The 27,924-nt window shown below is 41.2% G+C and overlaps 1 protein-coding gene across 1 annotated transcript in view; it reads left to right on the top strand.

The window, feature by feature from the left end:
- The window catches only part of ACOXL (acyl-CoA oxidase like), a 287,130-nt gene extending 259,701 nt beyond the window's left edge, over positions 1 to 27,429 (top strand). Inside the window, exon 13 of the mRNA XM_082426944.1 lies at positions 26,863 to 27,429. Coding sequence (XP_082283070.1) covers positions 26,863 to 27,060 — 198 coding nt within the window. The 3' untranslated portion in view covers positions 27,061 to 27,429. The remainder of the gene's footprint in view (positions 1 to 26,862) is intronic.
- Positions 27,430 to 27,924: the final 495 nt, after the last annotated feature.

Genomic DNA, 27,924 nt, shown 5'->3' on the forward strand with positions numbered 1-27,924 from the left:
CAGTTTATTCATGTCTGTCTCTCGTCACCTGTAATATTCTTCTACTGCACTGGTGGTTCCCCCATTTCAGGGTGTGTAGGAATCACCTGGAAAAGAATGATTTTAAAAATCTGATTCATGTTGCCTTCCTCCACACTGCAAGGCTGAGTCAAAAGGGAAAGAGAAGTGGTTTGTAAATGAATATCACGAATCATCCTCAAAATTCAGGGGCAGTCAACTGACTTGGAAACAACTACCCAAAGTTATTTTTTTCTTATTCAGAATTTGAGATCTGGCTGGAGAAGAATTGGTGGAGGCTGGAAATAAAGTTTTTGGAGATGTAACTTTATAGAGCTTTCTGTTTAGAAAAGTAACAGTCACCTACAGTTTTTATTGTTGTGGTCAGTGCAGCCTGACTGCTGCGTGTGTGTGTGTGTGTGTGTGTGTGTGTGTGTGTGTATGCACACGTGTGAGAGAGAGAGAGAGACTCTAAAGCTCTTTAGATCTTTAGAATATAATGAAATCATATTACTTCTGAAGGCTATCTTTCTAACATATGATGCCAGTTATTTTGTTAGAATTTTAGACTAACAGTTTCTTTGCCCAGGTCACCTGGTTGGCATTTGGAATCTCATGTGAGTTCTTGTCTGTAGAAAATGTGAGCTGTCTGTATCAGTGATTGGATGGCACACACATGGCACGTGCTGGAGGTCAGGCTGCCAGAATCTCATCAGTCACAGGTCCTCAAGAGCTTTGGTCCAGTGATGTCTGGTAGATCCAGAGAGGAGCTGGAAAATGCCATTGTCGATGAACCCAAAGAGAATATCTGGTCTGCTTTGCTTGTACTTCTCTGAGAGTTTCAGAGTGGAGACAGGAATCAGAGAGTAACAGCAGCTGGGTTGTGTTTGTTACATTTTTAAAAGCCAATACAGCAACCTGAAGAGCAGATGTTTTACTAAAAATCTCATGGTACAGAAATGCCAAGAGCTTTATTCCAGAGACAGATCATCAAAGACAGGAAACAGGATTAGAAACCAAATTTCCTGAGTTCCTGGTTTGCATTGATCTTGCATCTTCTAACTCCTGTGGTCAGGTTGGGCTGGGAAGATGACCAGCAGACCAGGGCAACCTGGCGGAGAGGCCTTTTTGTCTTCAGAGCACTGGGTGCTGCCTATGCAATGGCCACCTTATGCAAAAGTAAGGCTCCGCTGCTGACTGGGGCTTGAAATTCCTTTAATGGGGAACGTATACCCATTTCTCAGTGAGAGCTAAGGCTTAAACTCCTGCAACTCAGCGAGGGGGAAAGAGTGACTGACTTCCACATCCCAGTAGCTGTACATGGTGTGAGGAAGGGGTAGGTGGTGGTCTGAGAGACCCCAGAGGCAGGAACAGGACAGGCAGGAAGATCCAAGGCTGCCTGTGCCTGCCTCCTGTGTGCCGTGCTCCTTTGTTGTTTCTGGTCATAGGAAATGTTGCTGTTCTGTGATGCTTTCCTCTCTCTTACTCTAGTTGCTTTAAACCCAGTCAATACTAGGAGTTGCATTTTCTCTTTTCCCCTCACTTCTAACTTTCTCCATCTTTCTCTCAAAGAGATCACCTAAATTCTCTTCCTAGGGAAGCCTATTATGGGTAGGGAATGGAAAGGAAAGAAAGAAGGGGAAGTGATGAGAAGGAAAAGGAAGAGGAAGTTATATTTCTAATAACTGCATGGACGGTGCAGTCATTTCCTTTTTGTGTGAGAGCTAGAAGGGTCCCTCAGGAGGCAACCTGAGGACAAAAAAGGTTAGTGGTTTCTTCAAGGGAATGCAGTCACCAAGAGCAAAGAGGAGACTCACATTTGGTTATGCAAATATACTATTTTTTTCCTTAAATTTTCACCCACTATTTTAGTAATCATCTATGGATCTTTCTGGAAATAATCAATACTGTGGTGTTTACTAGTGGGGATTCTATTTCTCTCATTCTTGCTACATTCCTTTATTAGAAGCAAGAGATGTCCCTTCTCCTCCAATGATTTAATGATTTATCTATTCAATTAATTATTATTTATATCAGTGTGGATTAATGGATATTTATTGTATATTTGGGCTACGTCCAATTCTACCATATTTTATTTTCTTGCTCAAATTGTTCCAGCTTTGGCCACTGAGATCTCCCTCAGTTTAACTAGCATCTGTATCTCTTTGATATGTCCCCATCTTTTTTTTTTTGAAACGCTTCCTTATTTTTTGGTACCATAAAATGTTCCAGGCTCATCTCATATTTTCCCTGCCCAACCTGTAATCAACCATTTCTCCAAGAGTCCCTGGTTCCTTTTATTGGAGAATAGTATTTAAAAATCAACATCTGGTTGCTGAGTATGCTAATTGCTACTGGAGTGTCACTACTTCTAGGCTTGTTCTAAGCTAGAAAATAGATATAGGTTTACTCACTCACACATTCTCACACAGATTTGTATGCACGTATATTAGAAACCATGAGTTTATACTGATAGTTCTGATTCCAATCCCAAACCACAAGCATTCCCTCTTTCCCATTTGTAACTTCTTTCTCTGAGAAAGTGAGAAATCTGGCTTTCATTGTCTACTATGTTTACTTATTTGATCTTCCCTAGTATACACATTAAGTAGTTTCAGAATTGCTAACCCATCTCTCTGTGAGAAACACATTTACAACTAGAATACAGTATTTGTCTTTGTGAACTTAGCTTACGGTATCTAATCAAAATAGTATTTCCAAAATTACTTCGACTTGTTCTTTTCTTCTCCTTCAGTGAGATTGTGTTATTCATTTGCAACACAGTTAGGTTCATTTGTGGCTATTTGTATTCTACTCTGGGATCTCCCAACATCCTGGTTGATTTGAATCCATTCATGTTTTGGCTACATGAAACATTACTAAGTTTCTAAGAATCAAAGCTGTACAAAAAGTATACTCAGAACTGTCACTCCTTCCTCACCCCTACATCCCCACTTCCATTCTTCTCTTTTTTCCCCACATACCTCCAATAGGTGAACAGACTATTTAGTTTTTGGCTTATCCTTCCTTTATTTCTTTCACACAAATAATCAGATACAATTGTATTTTCTTATATTGTTTTCTCTCTTTCATGAAGGATCGCATACTATAGATACTCTTCTGTATTTTTTTCCCTCTTAACAGTATGTCCTGGAAAGCATTCTATATCAGTTCATAGAGATCTACCTTATTCTTAAACAAACAAACAAACAAACAGAAAAACAGCAGAATAATACACTGTATGGATGTATCGTAGCTTATTCAACCCCTCTTTATTGTATGCATATGAAATTTAGTATTGCTTAAGGTGTACCTTTAGGGTGGATTTCTGGAAGTGTGATTGCTGGGTCCAAAGGTAAGTGCATATGTAGTTTGGTTAAGTATTGTCAAATTATCCCTCAGAAGGTTGTACCAGTTTGCATTCTCCCCAGCAACGTTTACTTCTTCACAGCCTCATCAACAGAATGTGTTCTCATACTTTTTTATTTTTGCCAATTTGATAGGTTAGAAATTATATGTCTATATTGGTCTAAGTTCCATTTCTCTAATTATGAGTGAGTTTGAATAGTTTTTCATCTATGTGAGAGCTATTTTAACATATTTTTCAGGTATTATTTGTTCATATTAGCTTCCCATTTATCCACAGGGATTTCGGTATTTTTGTACAATAATTTTCTATATTAAGGATCTTATACCTTTGTCATATTGCAAAAATTTCTTCCAGTTTGTCACTTGTCTTTTGACATTGTTCATGGTAATTTTTGCCATGCAAAAAGGTGTTTAACTTCTGTGTAGTCAAATGGATTTTAACAGAGAGAAAGCCTTTCCCTACATTTAGGTTAAAGAAGAAGTTACCACCTGGGAACCTCAATCTTAATGTCCTGAGGAGTCAGCAGATAGAGTTTGGGACTGTCAGAAAGACTGAAAATTGAAGGGGAAAATTTAAAAAAAGGGAGCCATAGAGAGGGAAACTTCAAAATATGTGTATTAACACTACTCAAATCTTTAACTGATATCTGAAATATGCATAGGTGGACAAGACTCCAAAGAGCTCAAGGGATCCTTCATTTGAAAGACTTAAAAAAGCTGAGCAGAGAATTCAACTGTTGCCTACCACATAGGACATAGAATATGTAGTTTGAGTTCTGCCCAGTTAGAGAGGTATGGAAAGCTTTCCAGTGGAACACCAGAAGGGCCATGCCTTAGGTATAAAAAACTATGTCCCAGGAAAGGGGATTTCCTCAAGGACTACAAGTAGAATTAAAAGATACTAAAGGCAAAACCAAAAAGATTCTTCCTGACAATGAATTAAACCAAGCCTCTACGGATTCAAGTTTATCTGCTACTGATTTAACAGCATGCTGGAATAAAACTCAACACTCTTTAGAGGAAAATAACAGGATCTAGAATGAGTAGTATACACAGTGTCCAATATACAATAAAATATTACCAGACATGTGAACAAGTTGGAACATGTAATCCATAATCAAGAGAAAAATCAGTCGATAGAAAAAGACACCAAAAATAACTCCAGTGTTGAAATTAGAAGACAAGCACTTTTTAAAAAATATGATGAATTTATTAAAGAGTGGACAGAACATAATAAATGAAATTTTCAGGAGACTTTTGGAAATTTTGTATATTTTAAAAACCCAAGCAGGATAGAACTGAAAAATACAATACTATAAATAAAAAATTGGGACTTCCCTGGTGGCTCAGTGGTTAAGAGTCTGCCTGCTAATGCAGGGGACACGGGTTCAAGCCCTGGTCTGGGAAGATCCCACATGCCGCGGAGCAACTAAGCCCATGTGCCACAACTACTGAGCCTGCGCTCTAGAGCCTGCGAGCCACAACTACTGAGCCCGCATGCCACGACTACTGAGGCCCGCGCGCCTAGAGCCCATGCTCCACAACAAGAGAAGTCACCACAATGAGAAGCCCGCATACTACAACGAAGAGTAGCCCCCGCTCGCCACATCTAGAGAAAGCCTGCACACAGCAGCAAAGACCCAATGCAGCCAAAAAAATTAATTAATTAATTAAAAAAATTAATTGGGTGGAATTAACAACAGATTGGACGCAACAGAGGAAAATGTCAGTGAACATGAAGACATCAATAGAAATCCTTTGAGCTAAAGCTCAGAGAGAAAAAGATTGATAAAAATGAACAGAGCCTTAGTGACCTGTGGGACAGAATCACACACTCTAATATACATGCACTTGGAGTCTCAGAGAAAGATAAGACAGAATGGAACAGAAAAGGTATCAGCCAATTTTTAAAAAAATGACAGCACACAAATCCAGAAAGCTCACAAGATTCAGACAGAGAGGATTGAAACCAACCAACCAACCAAACATAAAAACAGAAGCACATCATAGTAAAACTGCTGAAAATCAAAGATAAAGAATAAATTGTAAAAGTAGCCAGAGAAGAAGGAACATTAGAAACAGAAAAGAAATGATAAGAATGATGGTTGACTTTCATTAGAAATTGTAGAGCCAGAAGACAGTGGAGAAAGATATCTCTAAAGTGCTGGAAAAAAAAAAAAAAACCAACTTTCTCCCTAGAGTTTTAGAGCCAGCAAAGATATGTATCAAAAATGATTTAAGGCATTTTCAGGTAAAGGAAAGCTGAGAAAATTTGTCATTAGCAGACCTGTACTAGAAGAAATGTTAAGGAAGTTTCTTCAAGCTGAACAAAATGAAATTGCATGGAAATTTAAACCTAAAGGAAAGATGAACAGTGAAAATGCAAAATGTGTAGGTAAATATTAATGACACCTTCCTTCTTGTCTTAAACTTTTTAGAATTCAATTGGCTATTTAAAGCAAACGTAATCGTAGTTATTTTGGTTTTATAATGTATATGGAAGTAAAATATATGGCACCTTAGCACAAAAGATGGGATTTAAAGTACTTGGAATTATACTATTATAAAGTTCTTATGTTATACATGAATTGTTATTAATTAAAGGCAGACTGTCATAGTAAAAAATATATATTTTAATAGAGAAGGTAAACTGAGACAAAAAAGTAAAATACTCAGTTAATCTGGAAGAAGGCATGGAAGAAGGAACAAAAACTAATGACTTAAGGAGACAGACATACCATAGTAGTATAGTAGACTTATACCCAACATTATCAGTAACTATATTAAATATAAATGGACTGAACATTCCCATTAAAAAGCAATTAAATTGTCATATGGGGTTTAAAATAAGCAAAATCTCATCTATATGCTTTGAAGATAAAGATACAGACAAGAAAAAGATATAGCTTGCAACTAGAACATGAGAGCCTAAATTAATATCAGATAAAGCAAACTTTAAGACAAAGAGTGTTACCAAGGATAAAGAGGGTCATTTCATGAAGATTAAAAGACCACTTCATCAAGAAGGCAATAATCTGAAATAGGTATGCACCATAACAGACATTCAAAATACATGAAGCAGGGGAACTTCCCTGACGTTCCAGGGTTTAAGTATCGACGCTCCCACTGCAGGGAGCATGGGTTCAATCCCTGGTTTGAGAACTAAAATCCCGCATACCACGTGGCCTGGCCAAAAAAAAAAAAAAAAAAAAAGCATGAAGCAGAAATTGACAGAACCAAAGGGAGAAACAGACAAATCCAATAATTGGTGAAAGAAATAGACAGGAATTCAATATGGCTTAAAAGATGTGAACAACACTATCATCCAACTCTATCTATTTAGCATTTATAGACATTTATTAAAAACTACACCCAGAACTACAGTTGCTGTTCGTAAGACAAATCTCAATAAAAATTTTAAAATATCAAAATAATACAGAATATTTTCCCTATTGATAATGGAGTTAAATTAGAGATCAATAACAAAAAGATATCTGGAAAAATCTCCGAAATAAATATTAAGCAACTCATTTCTGTGAATCCAAGAAGGAATCTCTAGGGGAGTTAGACAATATTTCAAACTGAACGATAATGAAAGCAAAACATATCAGATTTGGTGGGTGTAGTGAAAAGAGTCCTCAGAGGGAAATTTATAGCTTGAAGCGTTTATCTTAGAAAATAAAAAAAGGTTTAAGTAAATGATGTAAGTTTCCACCTTAAGAGCTAGAAAAAGAAGAGCGAAGTAAGTAGCATAAAGGGAATGATAAAGATTAGAGAGAAATCGATAAAGTAGAAAATAAACTCTAGAGAAAATCAACAAACCTAAAAGTCTGTTCTTTGAAATGATTAAAAATTGACAGATCAAGAGAAAAAGAGATAAAGGACTAGCTAACAAGATCAAGAATGAAAGAGGGAATATCGTAACATATAGGACAGAGATTAAAATACAATAAGGGAATATTATGAACAACTTTATGCACATAAATTCAAGAACTTAGAACAAATTCCTGGAAAAACACAACTTTCAAGAGCAAGCAAAAAAACAAATGGGGGGAGCTAAAAATATCTATTAAATGAATTTAATTTGTGATGGAAACATTCTACAAAGAAAGCTCTAGGTCCAGATGGTTTTCTGTTGAATCCTATCAAACATTTGAAGACAAAATTATACCAGTCTTACACAAAACTCTTTCAAAAACCCATATAATACTGATATGAGAACTAATAAGTACATTGCAAAGAGAAAATTATAAACCAATATTTTCATTACATAGGTAGAAATGTATAATAAAATATTAAAGATTGCATCCAGCAATATATATACAAAGAAAAATATGTCACCAAGTGGTGTTTACTCCAAGAATGCAGTGTTGATTTAACATTCAAATATCAATGACATCTACAACATTGACAAAATAAAGGAGAAAAATTATGTGATTATATAATGCAGAAAAAAATTTGACAACCTCCAACATCAGTTCATGGTTATAAAAAGTCTTAGCAAACTAGAAATAGAAACTCATTTCCTCAATTTTGAAACAGCACATCTACAGTAAACCTATAGTTAACATATCTAATGGAGAAATATTGCCCGCTTTCCTCACTAAGAGGGAGAACAAGGTGAGAATGTCCACTTTCACCACTTCTATTTGACATTACACTGGAGGTCCTAGCTGTGCAACAGCTAGGCAATAAAAAGAAATAAATGACAAGTATTGTAAAGGAAGAAATAAATCTGTCTTAATTTGCAGATGAAATAGTTGTTTAAATAAAAAATATGAAAGACTTCACCAAAAATACCCCCAAACTCTACCAGAACTAGTAAATCAATACACGGTTACAGGATACAAACTCAGTATCCAAAATAAATTTTATTTTTATACACTATCAATAAACAATTGGAAAACAAAATGTAAAATTAAATTAAATTTATAATATCATTAAAAAACATGAAGTTCTTAGGAATATATTTTACAATAAAAATTCAAACAGTGCAAGATCTGTATATAGAAAACTATAAGACATTGCAGAAGGTAATTAAAGAAAACTTAAATAAGTGGAAAAGTATATCATGTTTGTGCATGGAAAGATTCAGTATTGCTGTGATGTTCATTTTCCTTAAATTGGTCTTTAGAGTCAACACCATCTCAGTCAAAGTCGCAGCAGGACTTTTTGTAGAAACTCACAAGCTGATTTGACAATTCATGTGGAAATACAAATAGCCTAAAATAACCAAAGCAACTATGAAAAAATTTGAAGGAATGTGCAGGCCTTGTACTATCTGATTTTAGAGTTAATGCTAATGCCCCGATAACCCAGGCAGTATGGGATTGGCATAAAGATAAACAAATAGATCAGTAGAACACCATAGAGTCCAGAAATCGACCCACAAATATATGTTCATTTGATTTTTTACAAAGGTACAAAGGAAATAAAATGATGAAGAGATAAATTTTTTCAGCAAATTGTGCAACAAACAGCTAAATATCCGAACGGTAAAAAAATGAACCTTGACCTATTCCTCACATAATACACAAAAATTAATTTGAAATTGACCATAGACTTAAAGTGAAAGTGAAAACTATAAAACTTTTATAAGAAAACATAGGATATCCTCTCTTTGGCATTGGGGTAAACTAAGATTTCTTAGAAAAACGATAAAAAGCACTAACCATTCAATTAAATATTGATTGATTGGATTTTTTTCAAAATTAAAAAAAAAATTGTTCTCCAAAAGACACCAGTAAGAAAGCAAAAAGACAAGCCATGACCTTGGAGAAATTATTTGCAACACATGTATCTGACAAAAGACTTTTATCCAGAATATATAAAGACCTCCTCTAACTTAGTAACAAAAAGACATAATCTAAGAAAAATTACACAAGAGACTTGAAAGACACTTCACAAAAGAAGATAAAAGAATGGTAATGAGCACATTAAACTTTTCTCAATCTTATTAGTCATCAGGGAAATTGAAATTAAAACCACAATGAAATACCACGACACACCCACTGCAGTGTGTTAAACTAAAACGATTGATGAAATTCAATCATGGTAACAATATGGAACAAGGGGAACTTTCATAATTGCTGTTGGTAGTGTAAAATAGTAATACCCATTTTGGAAAACAGTTTGGCAGTTCCTTATAAAGTTAATTATATACCCACCCTACGACCAGCACTTTCCTCCCTAGGTATTTACCCAAGAAAAATGAAACCCTGCTCACAAAATGACTTATACAAGAATGTTTATAACAGCTGTATCAATAATAGTCAAAAACTGGAAACGACCCGAATGTTCATCAACGTGAGTCTGGGTAAACCAGTTGTGGTATCTTCATACATCGGAATTGTATCCAGCAATAAAAAGGGATAAAGTACTGTTACATGCAACCAAATAAGTGAATTTTACAGATGTTATGTGTAGTGAAAGAAGCCTGGCAGAAAAAATTAATAATGTATGATTCCATTTATATGACATTCATTCAAGAAGGGGTGAAATTAGCAGATGGTTATCTGGGAATCAGAGAGTGGGAGACTGGTACTGACAGAGAGGGAGTACAGAACGGGGTCTGGGAAATTTCTATACCTTGGCCTGGGTGGTTACATGGTTACATACACATGTAAAAAATCATCAAGCTGTCAACTTAAGATTTATGCATCTGACTGTATGCCTCTTATTCCTCAATTAAAACATTTAAAGATATAACTTAAGTGGTGCCTCACAGCATTTAGGTTGTTTGCATTACAGGCACTTACCATTTTTTTGTATATGAAATTGGAAACTTAGAAGTTTCCAAGATTCAGCTGCTGAATCTTGATACACTAATTGGGGAAAAGAAGAAATGGCTAATGGCAACAACCTTCACCAAGTGTCAGTTCTGTGCTAGACAATTTTCAGTGTCACACCAAAACACAGTTGTGGGTGCCCAGGCCAGCCAGCAGCATGGAATCCAAAGAGCATGGTGACAGATGACGGGGGAGGTCTGGGCCAGTGTCCAGGGTCACAGGAGTCTGGCAAGAGGTGAGCTATTGAGGGCTGCCCTAAAGTCAGGCAGACATACCCTAGAGATTCTGAACCTTCTATTAGGGATCTTACATCCCAGAGGCTGGACCGCAGGAAGCAGGGCCCTGACCAAGATGGTAAGGAAGGCCCAGGCATGGACCGTTGGGCAAGTCACCCAGACAGGACAAGGGGACAAGACAGCTTAGTTTCAGAGAGAGGCAGATCTATGGGGACATGTACCAAACTCTGGGCTCATGGTTGAAGAGCATACCATAGAAATGACATTTTTCTAGTTTATGGCACCCTAATTACTGGTGAGTTTGACTTGGTATAAGTGACTGAATACTGAACAACAGTTTCTTTTTCGGGGGGTCTCTCCTTTTTTTTCAGCTTTATTGGATATAATTGACATAGAACATTGTGTAATTTTAAGGTGTACAATGTGATGATTCATATATAGTACACTGATTACCACCATAGTGTTAGTTAACACTCCCATCAGCTCACATAATTACATTTTTGGTGGAAAGTGAGACATTTAGGATCTACTTTCTAGCAACTTACAAGTATGTAGTATAATAGTGTTAGCTATAGTCACCATGCTATACATTAGATCCCCAGAACTTATTCCTCTTGTAACTGGAAGTTTGTACCCTTTGACCAACATGTGTCCATTTCTCCTGCCCCCAGCCCCTGACAGCCACCATTCTACTCTGCTTCTATGACTTCAGCTTTTTTAGATTCCACATATAAATGAGATCGTACAGTGTTTGTTTTTCTATGTCTGACTTATTTTACTTATCATAATGACCTCAGGGTCTATCTGTGTGGTTGCAAATGGCAGGATTTCCTTCTTTCTCATGCTGAATAATATTCCATTGTATATATATGTGTGTGTATATATATATATATATATGTATATATACGAACACTTAGGTTGCTTCCATATCTTGGTTTGTGTAAATAATGCTGCAATGAACATAGGAGCACAGATATCTCTTCAAGATAGTGATTTCATTTCCTTCAGATAAATGCCCAGAAGTGGGATTTCTGGATCATATGGTAGTTCCATTTTTAATTTTTTTAGGACCCTCCATACTATTTTCCATAGGGGCTGTACCAATTTACATCCCCACCAACATTGCACAAGGATTCCCTTTTCTCCACATCCTCACCAACACTTTTTATCTCTTGTCTTTTTGATTATAGCCATTCTAACAGGTATGAGGTGATATCTCATTGTGGTTTTGATTTGTATTTCCCTGATAATTAGTGATGTTGAGCATCTTTTCAAGTACCTTTTGGCCATTTGTATGTCTTCTTTGGAAAAATGTCTATTCAGGTCAACTGCCCATTTTAAAAATTGGATTATTTGGTTTTTGGGCTTTTTTAAACAATTGAGTTGTATGAGTTTCTTATATATTTTGGGTATTAACCTCTTATCACATAGATGGTTTGCAGATATTTTCACCCATTCTGCAAGTTGCCTTTTCATTTTGTTGATTTGTTTCTTTTGCTGTGTGGAAGCTTTTTAGTTTGATGTAGTCCCACTTCTTTATTTTTGCTTTTATTACTTGTGCTTTTGGTGTCAAATCCAAAAAAATTGTTGTCAAGACATTGTTTTCTTCTAGGAGTTTTATGGTTTCAGGTCTTAATATTTAAGTCTATAATCCATTTCTAGTTAATTTTTGTAAGTGGTGTAAGATAGGGGTCTAATTTCACTCTTCTACATATTTTTTTTGAAGAGACTATCCTTTCCCCATTGTGTATTCATGGCTCTCTTGTCAAATATTAGTTGACCATACATGCATAGCTTTATTTCTGGGCTCTTGATTCTGTTCCATTGCTCTGTGTGTCCTGTTTTTATGACAGCACCACACTGTTTTGATTACTGTAGCTTTGTAATATAGTTTGAAATCTCAAAGTTTGATATCTCCAGTTTTGTTTTTTCTCAGCGTTGTTGTGGTTATTTGAGGTCTTTTGTGGTCCCATATGAATTTTAGGACTTTTTTTCCTATTTCTGGGGGAAAAAAAACCCATTTTTGATAGGGTTTGCTTTGAATCTATAGATTGCTTTGGGTAGTATGGACATTTTAACAATATTAATTTTTCTGATCCATGAACATAGTATATTGTTTCATTTATTTTTGTCTTCTTCAATTTATTTCATCTTATAGTTTTCAATGTACAGATCTTTCACTTCCTTGGTTAATTTATTGGTTTTTGATGCAACTCTAAATGAGATTGTTTTTATTTCTTTTTCAGATATTGCACTGTTAGTGTAGAAAAATGCAACTGATTTCTGTATTTTGACTTTGTATCCTACAACTTTACTGAATTCATTTATTAGTTATAATGTTTTTGGGGGGACTCTTTAGGATATTCTATATATAAGATCATATCATCTGCAAATAGAAACTATTTTACTTCTTCTTTTCCAATTTGGATGCCTCTATTTCTTTCTTGCCTAATTGTTCTGGCTAGGACTTCCAGTACTATGTTGAATAAGGATGGCGAGCGTGGGCATCCTTATCTTATTCCTGACCTTAGAGGAAAAGCTTTCAACCTTTCACTGTCAAGTATGATGTTCACTATGGGCTTTAACAACAGTTTCTTGAAGTTCTCTGTGATTAGGGGGTTGACACATCCTGGGGCTTGATGCTACTGGAAACCGTAGAATTTGGGTGAACAGCAATGAGCCTATTATTCTATTTATTCTGCCCTTCCTCAAGGCCAGTGGGCAGACCATTATCGTCAGCTGGGATCAGGACATTTGTCAAGTTCTTGCTGTGATGAGAGACAGCCTAGGGCCCAGCACTTTGCCTACAACCAACACCCTGATAGCAGGACTAAGAAAAGGGAAACAGCAAAGTTGCCAGGCTGCAGGGGCCTCCATGAGGAATGTGGGACCAAGCTCACAGGTGTATGACATTAGGACACAGCAGAATGCAAAGGAGGGAATCACATATGTCCCTATAAAGGGCTTAACACCTCCCAGCCTGGCCTCCCAAGTCAGCCAGTGTTAAGTCCAGCCCATCCCCTCATCAGCTTAGCAGCCTGGCGGTGGGACAGACCACCACCTATTGACCCTAGAATTTCATGTGGCAGCTCTCGGCGACCTGCTACTCTTCCTTTCTTGCTCGCCAACAGCTCAGGCTTTCCGAATAGGCTGTTTTGTTGTGTTTTAACCCCTAGTGTTAATTCACCCCTTACTCACAAGTGTCTCAAAGCCCTCTCCCTGCTGAGCACACAGGAACACACAGAGGCTCACACAGTGGTCGTCTCAACATAATGAGATGGGTGCTGTTTCAGAATTCCAAAAGGTTAGCCAAACATAGAAGCCTCTGAGTGAGAGTGAAATAAAAGTGCTTCATCGGAGCTTCAGATATATAGATTTAAATAAACAATTAAGAAAAAAAAGAAGGCCTGTACGCGTTTGAATTTTTACTGAATAGTTCCTTGTATGACATATGCTGCTGCTCGGTGACATAGCGTGCCCTGCACCGTGTGAGTTCTGGGACTTCAAAGCTGACTAAGGCACGGACTCTCAGCTGGAGGGATGGGTGGCAGTTAGGGTCGGGGGGATGTGCAGTGAGAGGGGTCTGGAGCAGAGAGAGGGCCGCCCCATTTTCTGTGTCGGGTGGCTCTCGGAAGGAGCGTCCTTGAGCTGAGTCCTGCGTGGTGACCGGCAGAGCACGCCCTTTCACACCATCCCCCGGCAAGGGGAGCAGGACCTCGGAGGCGAGGCATGAGACGTGAGCGAGTGACTGTCAGGCTCAGACTGAGCCTCGAGACATCGGCATCCCAGTTCCCAGGCTGGAGAGGCTGGCCGGAGGGTGACCGTGGCGGTGACGGCGGGTCCTCACTGCGGGGAGCCTTGTGCGCCCCGAGTGCGGGGTTGAGAACCTTCCACCTTCCCTGCAAGTGATGGGGGTCATGGCCTGAGCACGTTGGTGTCAGGAAGATCGTTCTGGAGTCAGGGCTGAGAGGGTGACTCTTAAGAAGGCCACAGTAACCATCACCCCAGAAGAGTTGGGATCCAGCCTGACCTGGGGCGGGGTGGCAGTGAGCATGAGGGGTGGTCGGTGAGACTTGTGATAGTTTAACGGGGAGAAAGCTGAAGGTGGAGTCAGGAATGCCCCTGGGGCTCCCGTTTGTGGCTGGGGAAGATAGGATGCCATTCGTGGACATGGAAACGCAGAGCCCTGAGGAGTCCAAACTGCAGTGGGTTCTGTGCTCTCCGTCCCAATCTCTTGTTCCCTGAGTTCACTCTAGACCCCCACGGGGTGAGTTTTCTGCGTGCTGTACCCCTTGCCTTTCCCTCACCGCCCCAGGAAGGCCTCCTCCAGCTGTCTTGTGTGCCAAGCACCAACTGAGCTGCTGCAGAGATTCAGGAAACAAAGATCTTGAGGGCTAATTTCTTTCACATATTAAATGTACGTTATTCTGCCTTATGTCAGCTTTAAGCAGTCACTAAGGGCAGTCAGGCTCCATAACGTAGTCTTCAGCTAAATGCGAAGATCGTGTTATTGAAACAAGATCTTTCTAGCTGACGGTACTCCAAATGCGCGCTTTGGTGCCTGTTAAATCTATTTATGGTTTCCTGATTCCCACCCCCACCCCTACCTCTATCCCTCCATCCACCGGAACATTAGAAGGAACTTGTGAAATGACACTGTTAAGAAAGGAAGACGGCAACCAACATTTGTTTGTTTACATATCTGTTGTTGAAAATGATCAAGATCGATTTCAGAAGCATGTATTCAAATGTACGCTTACATGACCAAAGAGGTTGTATCATCCAACAATTGTTTTCTCTTCTGAAAGGCTAAGTAATAAGAAGCAGACACTTCATTTGACACGAAAAGGGAAGAGGAGGAGAAATTGGGAAGTAATGTATTCAATTATAGGAGCCTTTTGCCAAGACTTTATTGATTTCATGTTTTGACAATTTCAGTCAAGCTTTAATGGCGAAAAGATTCAGAAACAGGTCAGATCAAACATGTATGTCCCCCCTGCCCATCCCCACTCCTGGATCTTTTATGTGCCTGACAAAATTAGTCAGGTCTTCGCTAGGAAAGGGCTCTGTCTTTGGGGTCTGTTCATATTGCCAGGCCCCAGACCAGAGCTTGGAGGACAGTGCAGGTGAGAGAAGAGAGAAGAGTCTGCAGAGACCCTGGCAATCCCCCCAAAAGCTGCAGATGCTGTAGCTGCCGTGCAGTGAGAAGGCTGACCTGGAGCCCCACACACCTTGCTGTGTATACTCCTCTCTACTGAATTTCCTCTTGCTCTTTCTATGCCCTCTGAATCCAGTTTCATTTCACCCCTTCCCCTGGAATCTACCTCGACTCCCAGCGTCTGTGAGGGAGGGTCCTTCATGTGCCCATTGGCCCTGACCACTGGGCTGGGTGCCAGGGAGGTCGCAGTCCTGCCCTGGTCAGAGCAGCATGGCAAGGGCTCCGATGGATGGATGTGCCCACTTGGCAGGAGGGAGACCAGAGCGGGGAACCTGGGGGAGGGGGAGCTGTCGGTGGGGGAGGTGGAGAGAAGGGGACGTGCACATCTCTGAAGCAGCGGAGGGAGTGCTCTGAGATTGGACGGTTCAGGGTGGAGGGGAGCCTTTGAATACACGCTTATGGAGAACCTGCTCCCAGCACCGTAGGGAAGGATGCTTTCTCTGCTGCTGTGGCCCAGGCTGTCTGTGGGGGAGCCCTCTGTGTGAACAGCGAGGGCCGAGGGAAGGGGGCCAGGTCTGCGCTCACACAGCTTTGTTGGCAGCTGGGGACAAGGCACGCCCTGGCAGACCAGATACATCTGTGTCCCAGGTCTAGGGACAGTTACTGGACTTGCCTGAGACTCACCCTAAAACCAAAATGTCTTCACCATCCACGGCCAGCGCTGCGGAGCACGTGGGTGTGTTGGGGAGGTCCCCAATGCTGGGCACCTTCATACTGTCATAGCAGCCATCATTCTCATGGTGTGTTTCTGTGGGAATCCCAGCCTTGCACCCAGGCGACTCATCTCCCCACACAAGGGCTCTTCCACCCCCTCAGCCCTGCAACGCTGCCACCTGCCACCTTCGGAGGGAAGGGGGGATTCTGGTGCAGTGAGCCTAGTGCAGAGCTGGGGCCCAGCAAGGGTCTCAGGGTTGGGTGGGGTGGTAGAGCCAAGGGCCCTGGGTTCAAACTCTGACCCAGGCTCTGAGACGAGCATGAACCTTACGGCTGGCCCCTCCCCTCAGGTCCCCAAAGCCAGGACACAGCCCTCTCTGGGGCATCTTGAGAACATTTACTTATCCTCATAGGAAACAAGCTGGAACAGTGGACATAAGGGTGCCCTCCTGGGTCCTTTCTCATATATATATACACATATATATACTTTGCGTATATAGTAGGATATTGGCTGAGATTTATTTAACTGGCTCTCCTGGAATTGTAGCTCAGGTTCAAAGCTTAGGGTAAAGGTATCAAGAATCCCATATTCCCAGTTCAGGAAGCCACCAGTGAGCTGACAGCTGGTGGACCCAACCGCCCTGCTTTCTTTGAGAAGCTAGTGGGAGACAAACTAGCACCTGCCCATTGGTACAGGAAGAGGGCGGCAGAATTGGGGAGAGGGCAGAGTTCAGGGAGAGAGGCTGCAGGTGGCGGGAAGGGGGTCCTCTGCTCAAAGCCACCCAGAGGGAACCAAGCTTAATCTGGAAACAAACCTGAAGAGAAAAGGGAGAAATAACATGGTGGCCAAACACGTAAGGAAAGAGGGACAGAGGGGTCAGGAGAAAAGACAGCTCAAACGACACAGGAAAAAAAGACAGAAATGCAGACATAGAAATAGGAGAGGGAAAAAATAGAAAAACAAAAACCCAACAAAATAGAAAAAATACAGAAAGGCAGAAAACTCCAGAAACATTAAAAATATAGACAAGGGAAAAGTGGTGAAGTAAGGTTACCAAAAAAGAGAGGAAGGAGTCATTTCGGGAGAGAAATACAGAAAGATGAAAAAATGATAGATATTAAAAAATACTGGGGGCTTCCCTGGTGGCGCAGTGGTCGAGAATCTGCCTGCTAATGCAGGGGACACGGGTTCGTGCCCTGGTCTGGGAAGATCCCACATGCCGCGGAGCGACTGTGCCCGTGAGCCACAACTACTGAGCCTGCGCGTCTGGAGCCTGTGCTCTGCAACAAGAGAGGCCGCAACGGTGAGAGGCCCGCGCACCGCGATGAAGAGTGGCCCCCGCTTGCCGCAACTAGAGAAAGCCCTAGCACAGAAACGAAGACCCAATATAGCAATCAATCAATCAATAAATCTTTAAAAAAAAAAAAAAGTACTGGAAGGCAGAAAAATATATGTGGACCACACCCCCACACACCCCCACACACAAAGACAAGACAGAAAGTCAAACAGGAGGAGAGGCAGGAAGGTGGAGGTGTGGGCTGAGTAGGTGAGGACTGGCCTCCTGGGGATGGCGGCGGAAGCCTCACGCTCTGGCCACACCAAGTGTGCCGTCACAGAGAGATGCAGACCGGACCCAGGGAGACCCCAGCCTCCCCAGCCAGGGCTGAGTGGGAAGCACATGGGCTACAGAGGGATCTACAGCAAAACAGAGGCGAGGCCAGGTGAGCATGTGCTGGAGGCGGGGTAGGTCTGGCAAAGCCAGGCCACAGGCTCTACCTACTACAGAGAAGGAAAAGAAGAGAAAAAAGAAGGAGAAGAAAAAGAATCTGTGGCCTGGATGATTTGGGGTGCACCATTTCCATTACTTTATGAGGTGGTCATCTGCTGGGCAGGTACAGGGCTTACTCCCTCCTGGACAAGGGCTCACAGGTCTAGGGGGTGGGCTGCTGAGGACAGTGGGAGCGGCTGTCCTGAGGGGGAAAAGTGGAAAGTGAGGAAAACATCATTGCTTGACCTACTTTACTTCGTATAAAATGTTTAAGTAAGTGCATATTGTATTGTTCTCCATATTGGATGGGCATAATTTAAGACACGTAGTACCTGAAGTGTGTCGTAAGATCTGATATCCAAGCTCAGCGAATGTGTACAGTTATTGGTCAGGACTGGACTCTTTTTTCCACCTGATTCCACCCTCTATCCACAGTAAGATTAAAAGGAAGAGGGTAGATTGAAGAGTGAGCACCGAAAACAAATTCAAAGGACATAGCAAATGGATTTGGGGCTGAGTACCAAGGGAGGAATGCTTTAAATGCTGCCAAAACAGGAGCCTAGGGGCTCCAATCAAGATGGCAGAGCAGACGGATGTGGAACTCACCTCTGCCCACAAATACATCAAAAATACATCTGCAAATGGAACAATTCTCACAGAACACCTACTGAACACTAGCAGGAGACCTCAAACATCTGAAAGGACAAGAAAGATCTCCACATGGCTGGGTAGGATTGGTTAATAAAAGACATGAACTAATTAAAAAAAAAAAAAAAAAAAGACGGAAGCCGGAAGAATGCAGAAGGCAGGCGCTGTGAGTCCGCGGCTAAAGCTGGGCCCCTGCTCTTGCTGTCTTTCCCTTCTGCCCTCCTGTTGTGAGTTGAATTGTGTACCCCCCCACTCCAAAAGATATGTTCAGTCCTAACCCCCAGTATCTATAAAAGGGACCTTATTTGGAAATAGGGTCTTTGCAGACATAACCAAGTTAAAATGAGGTCGTAGTGAAGTAGGGTAGGCCTTACTCCAATATGACTGGTGTCCTTACAGGAAAAGGAGAGACCTAGAGACACACACAGAGGAGAATGGTTTGTGAAGATGGAGGCAGATATTAGATATTCAGGTCATTTGTCCACAAGCCAAGGAATGCAAAGGTTGCTGGCAACCACCAGAAGCTAGGAGAGGCAAGGAAGGATTCTCCACTAGAGCCTCTGGGGGGAGCATGGCCCTGCCCATACCTAGATTTTGGACTTCCAGCCTCTCGAACTGTCAGAGAATAAGTGTCTGTTGTTTTAAGTCATCAAGATGGTGGTGATTTGTCACAGCACCTCTAGGGAACTAATACAACTCCTTAGTGTGGCTTTTAACTGTTCTTAGACCCACAAGATGGCTGAGTTCCAAGCAGGAATCTAGAAAAAGGACAAAGAGAAGAAGGCACATGCCAGCTCAGGCTCTCTTTTATCAGGAAAACAGTTTTCACAGAAGCACCACCCAGTAAACCTCTGCCTACTTTCATTGGCCGTGGGGGTCCCATGTCTAACCCTAGTTGCAAAGGAGTCTGGGGAGGTGAGCATTTTAAAAATGTCAGCTTTTTACTTTATGTATATATAAATATAATTATAAATATATATATTGTAAAATAATATATATAATTTTTATATATTAAAATTCACCAATTTCAAGTGTTTTATCAATGAGCTTTGACGAATGCATATGGTCCTATAATCACCACCACAATAGAACATTTCCATCACCCCAAAAACATTTCTTTGTGCCCCTTTTCGTCTCATCCCTCCCCCTGACTCTGACTCCTGGAAAACATTGATTTTTCTTTTGCTGTAGGTTTGCCTTTTTTATAATATAATATAAATGGAATAGCATAGTGCATAGTCTCTTATATCTGGCTTCTGTCACTTAACAAAATGCTTTTGAGATCCATCCAAGACGTTGGGTGTTCCTTTTTAATGTGGGGTACTGTTCCTTGGTACAGATGCACTACAATTTGTTTATCCATTAACCAGTTGGTGGATATGTGGATTGATTCCAGTTTTGTTAGTATGAACAAAGCTTCTATGAACATTCTCATGCAAGTCTTTGTATGGACATATGTTTTTATTTATCCTTTGTAAATATCTAGGAGTGGAATGGCTGGGTTCATAGTAGGTATATGTTTATAAGAAACTGCCAAACTGCCTTCCAAAGTGGCTGAACCACTTGCATTCCCAACAGCAATAACTTTTAGTTGCCCTACATCCTCAGTATTTAACATTGCCTGTCTTACTCATTTTAGCCATTCTAGTGGGTGTAGAGTGGTATTTCATTGCGGTCTTGATTTGCATTTCTCAAATCTTTTTCATGTGTTTATTTGCCATTCGTTTGTATTGTTTGGTGAAGTGTCTGTTCAAATTTCTTGTCTGTTTGTTTAACTGGATTTTGTTTTCTTACTATTGAATTGTAAGATGTCTTTATAAATTCTGTATGGAAGCCCTTTATTATATATGTGATTCAAAAATATTTTCTCTTAATCCATTACCCATGTTTTCATTTTCTTAACAGTGTCAGAAAGAGCAGAATTTTAATTTTGGTGAAATTCAACCTTTTTGTGTCATGTATCACGAAATCTTCGGCTAACCCAACGTCACTAGAATTTTCTCACATAGTTTCTTTCAGAAGTTTTGTAGATTTATCTCTTTCCTTTAGGTTCATGATCCACTTGGAGTTAACTTTTGTATATGGTGTGAAGTAAGGGTGAGATTCATTTGTTTGTTTGTTTTTGCATGTGGCTATTCAGTTGTTCTAGCACCATTTGGTGAAAAGACTGTTTTTTCCCCATTCAATTACCTTCATGACTTTGCTGAAAATCAGTTGACCATGCATGTATGGCTCTATTTCTGGACTCTCTACTTTCTTCCATTCATCTACACTTCATCCTTATCCTAATACCATACTGTTGTGTTTACTGTCACATTATATTAAGTGTTGAAATCAGTTAGTGAATCGTCCACCTTTTTTTTTCCCCTCAAAATTGTTTTGACTATTCTAAGTCCTCTGTATTTCCATATGTTTTACAATCAGCTTCTCAATTTCTACACAAATATCTGCTGGGATTTTGATTGGCGTTGTGTTGAATCTGTAGATCAAGGTGAGAAGAAATGATGTCTTAGCAATATGGAGTTCTCTGACCCACAAGCACTGTATATCTCTCCCTTTATTTAGGTGCTCCTTTTAAATTTCCTTCTGCAAAATTTTTTTCAGTTTTCATGTACAGATATTGCAAGTAATTTGTAAAAGGTGTCCGTAAGTATTTCATATGTTTGATGTTACTGCAACAGCATTGAAATTTCAAGTTCCCATTGTTCATTTCTAGAATTCAGAAATACAATTGACTTTTGTATATCAGAGTCTTGTATCTCGTGATTTTGCTTAATTGGCTTATTAGTCCTGGTAGCTTTGTTATATAGTCCTTAGGATTTTCTACATAAAACATCACGTCTTTTTGTATGAAGACTGTCTTACTTACTCATTTCCAAATTCTAGGCCTTTAATTTCTTTTTCTTGCTTTATTGCTGTGGCCAGGACCTGTAGTACAATGTTGAATAGAAGTGGAGATAATGGACAGCCTCATCGTCTTCCTGATCTTAGGGGGAAAGCACTCAATCTTTGACTATTAAATATGACGTTAGCTGAGGCTTTTTTGTAGATCCTCTGTAGGGAGGTAAGTGTTTTTAACTGGGTATATTGCTACCCAAAGCTATTTGGGGTGTTTCTAGGAAAGAAAAAGGGGGAATGGATATGGGCATCCACCAAAGATGAGGCAGCAGGGGTTTCTTTATGAGTTCAGCTCTGTCTTAGCTGTATGATGACTTATTAGGAAACAAGCATTTATGTCCTTTAGAGGCTTTAAGTGTGGGGTGTGGTTCACATCAAACCTGACCAAGTGTGACAATACATCTTTATAAACTGTGTATTTGGGAAGGACAGGTGTTGGTCAGGGAACTAACTCCCCATGAATCCATTGGGAGGCAGTGTACCCTGTGATTAGGAACGTGGGCTCAGAAAGCTGGGTACCTAGTCCAAACCCAGCTCTGCAGCCTTGGGCAAGTTCCTCAACCTTTCTGTGTCACAGTTTTCCACCTACAAAATGAAGGTAATAAAAGATATCAATAATGCTTACCTGCAGGGCTTCTGAAAGCTAAATGAGCAAATGCAATTAAAGGGCTTAAAACAGTGCCTGTTACCTGGTGCATTTTAAGAAGGGTTTGTTTTGTATACGGCTAATTTACACACAAGTTTTCAGGAGCAGCTCTACCACTTGAAGTAAACAACCACCATGTCATTTTTAAAATCCTTTCTCCTGAAACCTCATGTTAAGATTTTGTAACATTGGAGGGCTAGATATTTGATTTCTGTTGTTTTACAATGTTTTTGTGCAATAAGTAAATTTAAACTTTCTGTGCATTGCAAAGGCAATTGTCAGCGGGGTTACAATTGCGGACAGTGACACTCTGTAGTTAGCACTGAGTCTACACTTGGAGGCTGAACCAGAGTTTGATCTTCTGGTCTGCTCGCTTTGACCACTTGATCACGGGATGGAGTGTGCCCCACACACCTCTCAAAGGCCACCCTGCCTAGGCATGTGGACCACTGTGCAGCCCTCAGTTGGCTTCAGCCTATTACTTCCTGCCAATCAACTAACTCAAGGGACCAGAGGCTTCTCAGTCGGTTGCTTTCCTGGGCATCTGCCCTCGTAAAGCTGGCTTCCTGTCGACACATCCCAAGTCCTGGGTGCTGTTTTTCAGTGGGGGGTGAGTCGTGCCAGGCTTTCTATCTGGGAAGTGGCCCATGCCAGGGGCCACTTGCCAGCAAGGATGAGGTTACACTGAGCCTTCTCGAGTGGGTCCTGCAGCAGCACAGTGATGTTGACATGTAAGGAAAAGCACCCAGGAGCTGGCTGGCAGGCCTTCAAGGGGCCTTTCCCCTTAACTTGAACTTGCTTTTTACTTCTGCCTCATCCTGTTGGAGGGATTAAGCCACAGCCAGTTTTGCAAAAGTCCCTCTGCAAGCTTTTCCCATGTGATATCCCTTCTTCAAGCAGGGTTCCATGTGGTCCGGCCAGTTTTCTGTCCCTGCTTTTCTCTTGATCAGTCCCGTGAAAACTTACTTTACACGTTGACTTTTAAAAAAATCTAAAAGTGTCCGCAATTCTACCTGGACACATCCGCATTATAGTTGATCCTTCCTCTCTCCTTCCCATGCAGTGGTGGAGAGCAGCTGATCCGTGTTTAGGAGAGCCTGTCCACTGGGCTTCAGCATGGACTTCTGGCATTTTCCTCTGCAGTGTGATGGGAGAGTTTCAGGACCATGAGTGTGTCTGGCCAGCTGTTGTCCTCGCCTCTGCCAGCGATGTTCTGTGGGCTGTTCCTTTGAGAATCGCCTATCTCCACTGTGTCTTTTCATTTGTAATTGTGACACCAGTGCAGGGGACAAGACAGACATTATCCTCTCCCTCCACTGTCATGAAATGCCCCGGTTTTAGATAGGGACCCCGAGGCGCATGTGACATGGTCCTCTGAGCTGTGACTGGCGCCCCAGGTAACCATGCTAAATTATACATGGGTAGAGGCTTTGTGTGCTGCCCGTTTTTCCACTGGAGCACAAAGCTCTCTGCTACAGGAGGATTTTTACAAAGGAGTCCGTCCTCCAGGCCCTGGAAGAACTGGGGAGCTGGGGAAGGCAGGTGACTTTCCAACCAGAGGACTCGGGGTATGAGTTGGAAGCAAATGGGAAGCAGATACAGAGAGTCTAACTTTCTACTTGAGTGTTATTTCTTTGAGCAGAGAGAATTGCTGAAAGTTTAAATACCAAGCCATTCAGTTTGCTTCGAGGGGGAGGGTGCTGTCCCCCAGCCTAGGCAGGGAGGCCTTTGAGAGGTATATGGGGCACATTCCATCCCATGATCAAGTGGTCAAAGCGAGCAGACCAGAAGATCAAACTCTGGTTCAGCCTCCAAGTGTAGACTCAGTGCTAACTGCAGAGTGTCACTGCCCTTCTCCATGGGGGAAAACAAAGGCAAGAAGAAACCAGAAAAAGTCAGAGTGCCAAATTTCACACTCTGCTCTGGTCAGATAAGAATCTGCCTTCCCGAAATGACTGTAACTGCCAGCTTTGTGATTCGGCAACTTTTTCTCTTTTCTGTGTATTTTCTTCATTCTTATTTTATTCCAGTTATATTTCTTCACTTCCCTCTGATTAAAAAACAAAATAAAGCAAACAACTTGCTTCATTAGAGTCACTGAAAGACCATCTTACACAGAGTAGGGTTGAATAAAGCTACTCGTTAGATGAATAAATGACATAAATGTCCTGTGAGTCTAATTTCCCTCTTGAGGCTCATTCCTCACACATGTCAAATACGGCCACTACCAAATGCCAATGCTGCAGATGTGACAGGCATTCAAGAAACAATTTGATGAGAATTTGTAAGATCTACTCTCTTAGCAACTTTCAAATATACAAGCAGTTATATTATTAACTATAGTCCCTGTGCTTTCATCACAAGAAAAAAGAATGTAACTATGGTGAACGGATGTGAACTAGACTTATGGTGGTGATCATTTCACAATATACACAAATATTGAATCATTTTGTTGTACACCTGAAACTAACATATTGCTATTGTCAGTTATATCTAAATTAAAAAAAAATACATTTTTAGTGGCTCAGAAGTGAAATAATTTGTCCACACCACAAAGGTGGATAGTAATGGGGCTATAGCTTCAACTTTTATCTCTCAAGCCCCAAAGTCCATGGTCTTTCAATTACAAGATTCCTCTAAGAATTTGTACATACATTTCTATAATGAAAATCAAAAGGAATGTTGTTATGGACTGAACGACTGTGTCCCCCCCCCGAAGTTCATGTGTTGAAGTGTTGAAGCCCTCATTCCCAATGTGATGGCATTTGGAGATGGGGCCTTTGAGAGGTCATTAGGGTTAGATTAAGTCATGAGGGTGGGAACTTCATGATGGGATGAGTTTCCTTATAAAAAGAGAAAGAGACCACTCTCTCTCTGCCATGTGAAAATAGAAAAAAGGCAGCCTTCTGCAAGCCAGGAAGAGTCTCACCAGAACCTGACCATGCTGGCACCCTGATATTGGTCTTCCAGCCTCCAGAACTGTCAGGATATGAATTTCAAGCAAAAGCTTTTAAGCAGAATTTTAAGAAAAAAGAAAATGAAAAGAAGACAAAAGAAGAGAAAAAAGAAAAGAAAGAATTTGAAAACATGTGGCAGTACCTGAGTACAATGGGGGGAGGGGGAAGGGAAGGTGGGTCGGTTTTGTTGCAGATTAGATTTAACCCAATCCAAAAATGGGCAGAAGACCTAAATAGATATTTCTCCAAAGAAGATATACAGATTGCCAACAAACACATGAAAGAATGCTCAACATCATTAATCATTAGAGAAATGCAAATCAAAACTACAATGTGATATCATCTCACACCAGTCAGAATGGCCATCATCAAAAAATCTACAAACAATAAATGCTGGAGAGGGTGTGGAGAAAAGGGAACCCTCATACACTGTTGGTGGGAATGTAAATTGATACAGCCCCTATGGAGAACAGTATGGAGGTTCCTTAAAAACCTAAAAATAGAACTACCATACGACCCAGCAATCCCACTACTGGGCATATACCCTGAGAAAACCATAATTCAAAAAGAGTCACGTACCACAATGTTCACTGCAGCTCTATTTACAATATCCAGGACATGGAAGCAACCTAAGTGTCCATCAACAGATGAATGGATAAAGAAGATGTGGCACATATATACAATGGAATATTACTCAGCCATAAAAAGGAATGAAACTGAGTTATTTGTAGTGAGGTGGATGGACCTAGAGTCTGTCATACAGAGTGAAGTAAGTCAGAAAGAGAAAAACAAATACCGTATGCTAACACACACATATGGAATCAAAAAAAAAAAAAAAAAAGGTCATGAAGAACCTAGGGGCAAGATGGGAATAAAGACGCAGACCTACTAGAAAATGGACTTGAGGACATGGGGAGGCGGAAGGGTAAGCTGGGACAAAGTGAGAGAGTGGTAGTGTATATATGGACATATATACACTACCAAATGTAAAATAGCTAGCTAGTGGGAAACAGTCACATAGCACAGGGAGATCAGCTCTGTGCTTTGTGACCATCTAGAAGGGTGGGATAGGGAGGGTGGGAGGGAGGGAGACGCAAGAGGGAAGAGATATGGGAACATATGTATATGTATAACTGATTCACTTTGTTATAAAGCAGAAACTAACACACCATTGTAAAGCAATTATACTCCAATAAAAACGTTAAAAAAAAGAAAAAAGAATTTGAAAACATGTAGCAGAACCTGAGTACAGTGGGGGGAGAGGGAAGGGAAGGTGGGTCGGTTTTGTTGCAGATTAGATTTAAGTAGTTCGCTCTGGTATTTAGAGTTCTCCAGGCATGGAGTGACCTGATTAAAAACCGTCTCACGTTCTGTGTCCCTCACCTTCAAATTGTTTCTTTGATGCCTGTCAGAGCTCAAGAATTGGCAACTGGTGGTGGCCATGCTTGGTATGTGTGAGGTATTAATAGAAACACATAAACTGGACTCACAGTATGTTTATGGCATTTCTCCATCTAACGAATAGCTTTTGGGGGTGACAGAGGCTAGCCTAGGTCTTGCGTGCAACATACCCCTGCTTACTGGTTGTACTGAAATGTGCATTATCTGCCATCTGCCTTGCTAGGAAGTTCGATTCTCTCAGAATATCATCAGCGGTTATTTTTCTTCTGTCAATTTGGCAGGTGACAACCGAGAAGGAGGACTTTTCCAGTGCCTGGAACTCGTGTCTTCACCACGTCACCTGCCTGTCTCTGGCACACATTCACAGAGGTCAGTGGGCTCTTGTCAGATATTCGGGATTGAGTGACTTCCAGGTTATCTGGAACTCTGACTCTACAGAGAAAGGACAGTCCCCACTCTGGTCTGAGCCCTTGTGTTGAATTTAGGGTCCCCAGATAACTCCCAACGTGCTAGGAACACTGACCAAATGACACCCACAAAACCTAATGTTAAACTCGCCAGGAGCCAGCTGGCTAAATGTTGGTCCCTCAGCATTGGCCCTCTGCCCAATGGTGACTGTCATTCCCAAATAAACAAATGGGACGGGGGTAGGTAAAGTGAGGGTGTTTTAATGGGATCACTGCCTGAAGAAGTTCAAGTACCGAAACTACTCAAACCTAACCCCCAAATTAGCAAAGACTAGTACCACCTTTTAAAGCTATGGGTTCTCGACCAGAGGGGATCGCGCCCTCCAGGGGACATTTGGTGACAGTTAGAGACATTTTTGGTTGTTGCATCTGAGCAGGGGTTGCTACAGTCCAAACCGTCAGCGTGCTGAGGGTGAGGAAGTGTGAATGTTCATTTTGCCCTCAAAACACCAAAATCACGTAAAGTAAGATGAAACACTGAAAACAGAGTGAGATCCGTGAAGATATGGCAAATTATTCTTGAGATTATTGTTTAACCTCAAGAGCCATTTGTTTATTCATCCCTATGCCCTTCTCCATGGAGGGAAAGTGTGCTAAGAGGAAGGGGCTCTCTGCGTTGTTTGCTGTGTGGAGTTTTCCATCACACCAGGGGCACTGCTGGCTCCCTGAAGGCAGGACTAGGTTTTGGTCACCACCTCAGCTCCGGGGCCAGGCTGCCGGTCCTAGCGCATCCCTGGGCGCTGTCTCAGGGCTGGAGTTCCTTGATGGGCTCTGCTAAGAGCCAAGACATCAATCCAGGAGTGCCTGCCTCCTGCCCAGCCCCCCAGCTGGGCACCCTCCCTCAGTAACCAGGCAGCTCAGGAGGAGCAAAGTGCC

The sequence above is a fragment of the Balaenoptera physalus genome (genome assembly GCF_965194825.1).
Source record: "Balaenoptera physalus genome assembly, chromosome: 15".
In the NCBI taxonomy this organism is placed as follows: Eukaryota; Metazoa; Chordata; class Mammalia; order Artiodactyla; family Balaenopteridae; genus Balaenoptera; species Balaenoptera physalus.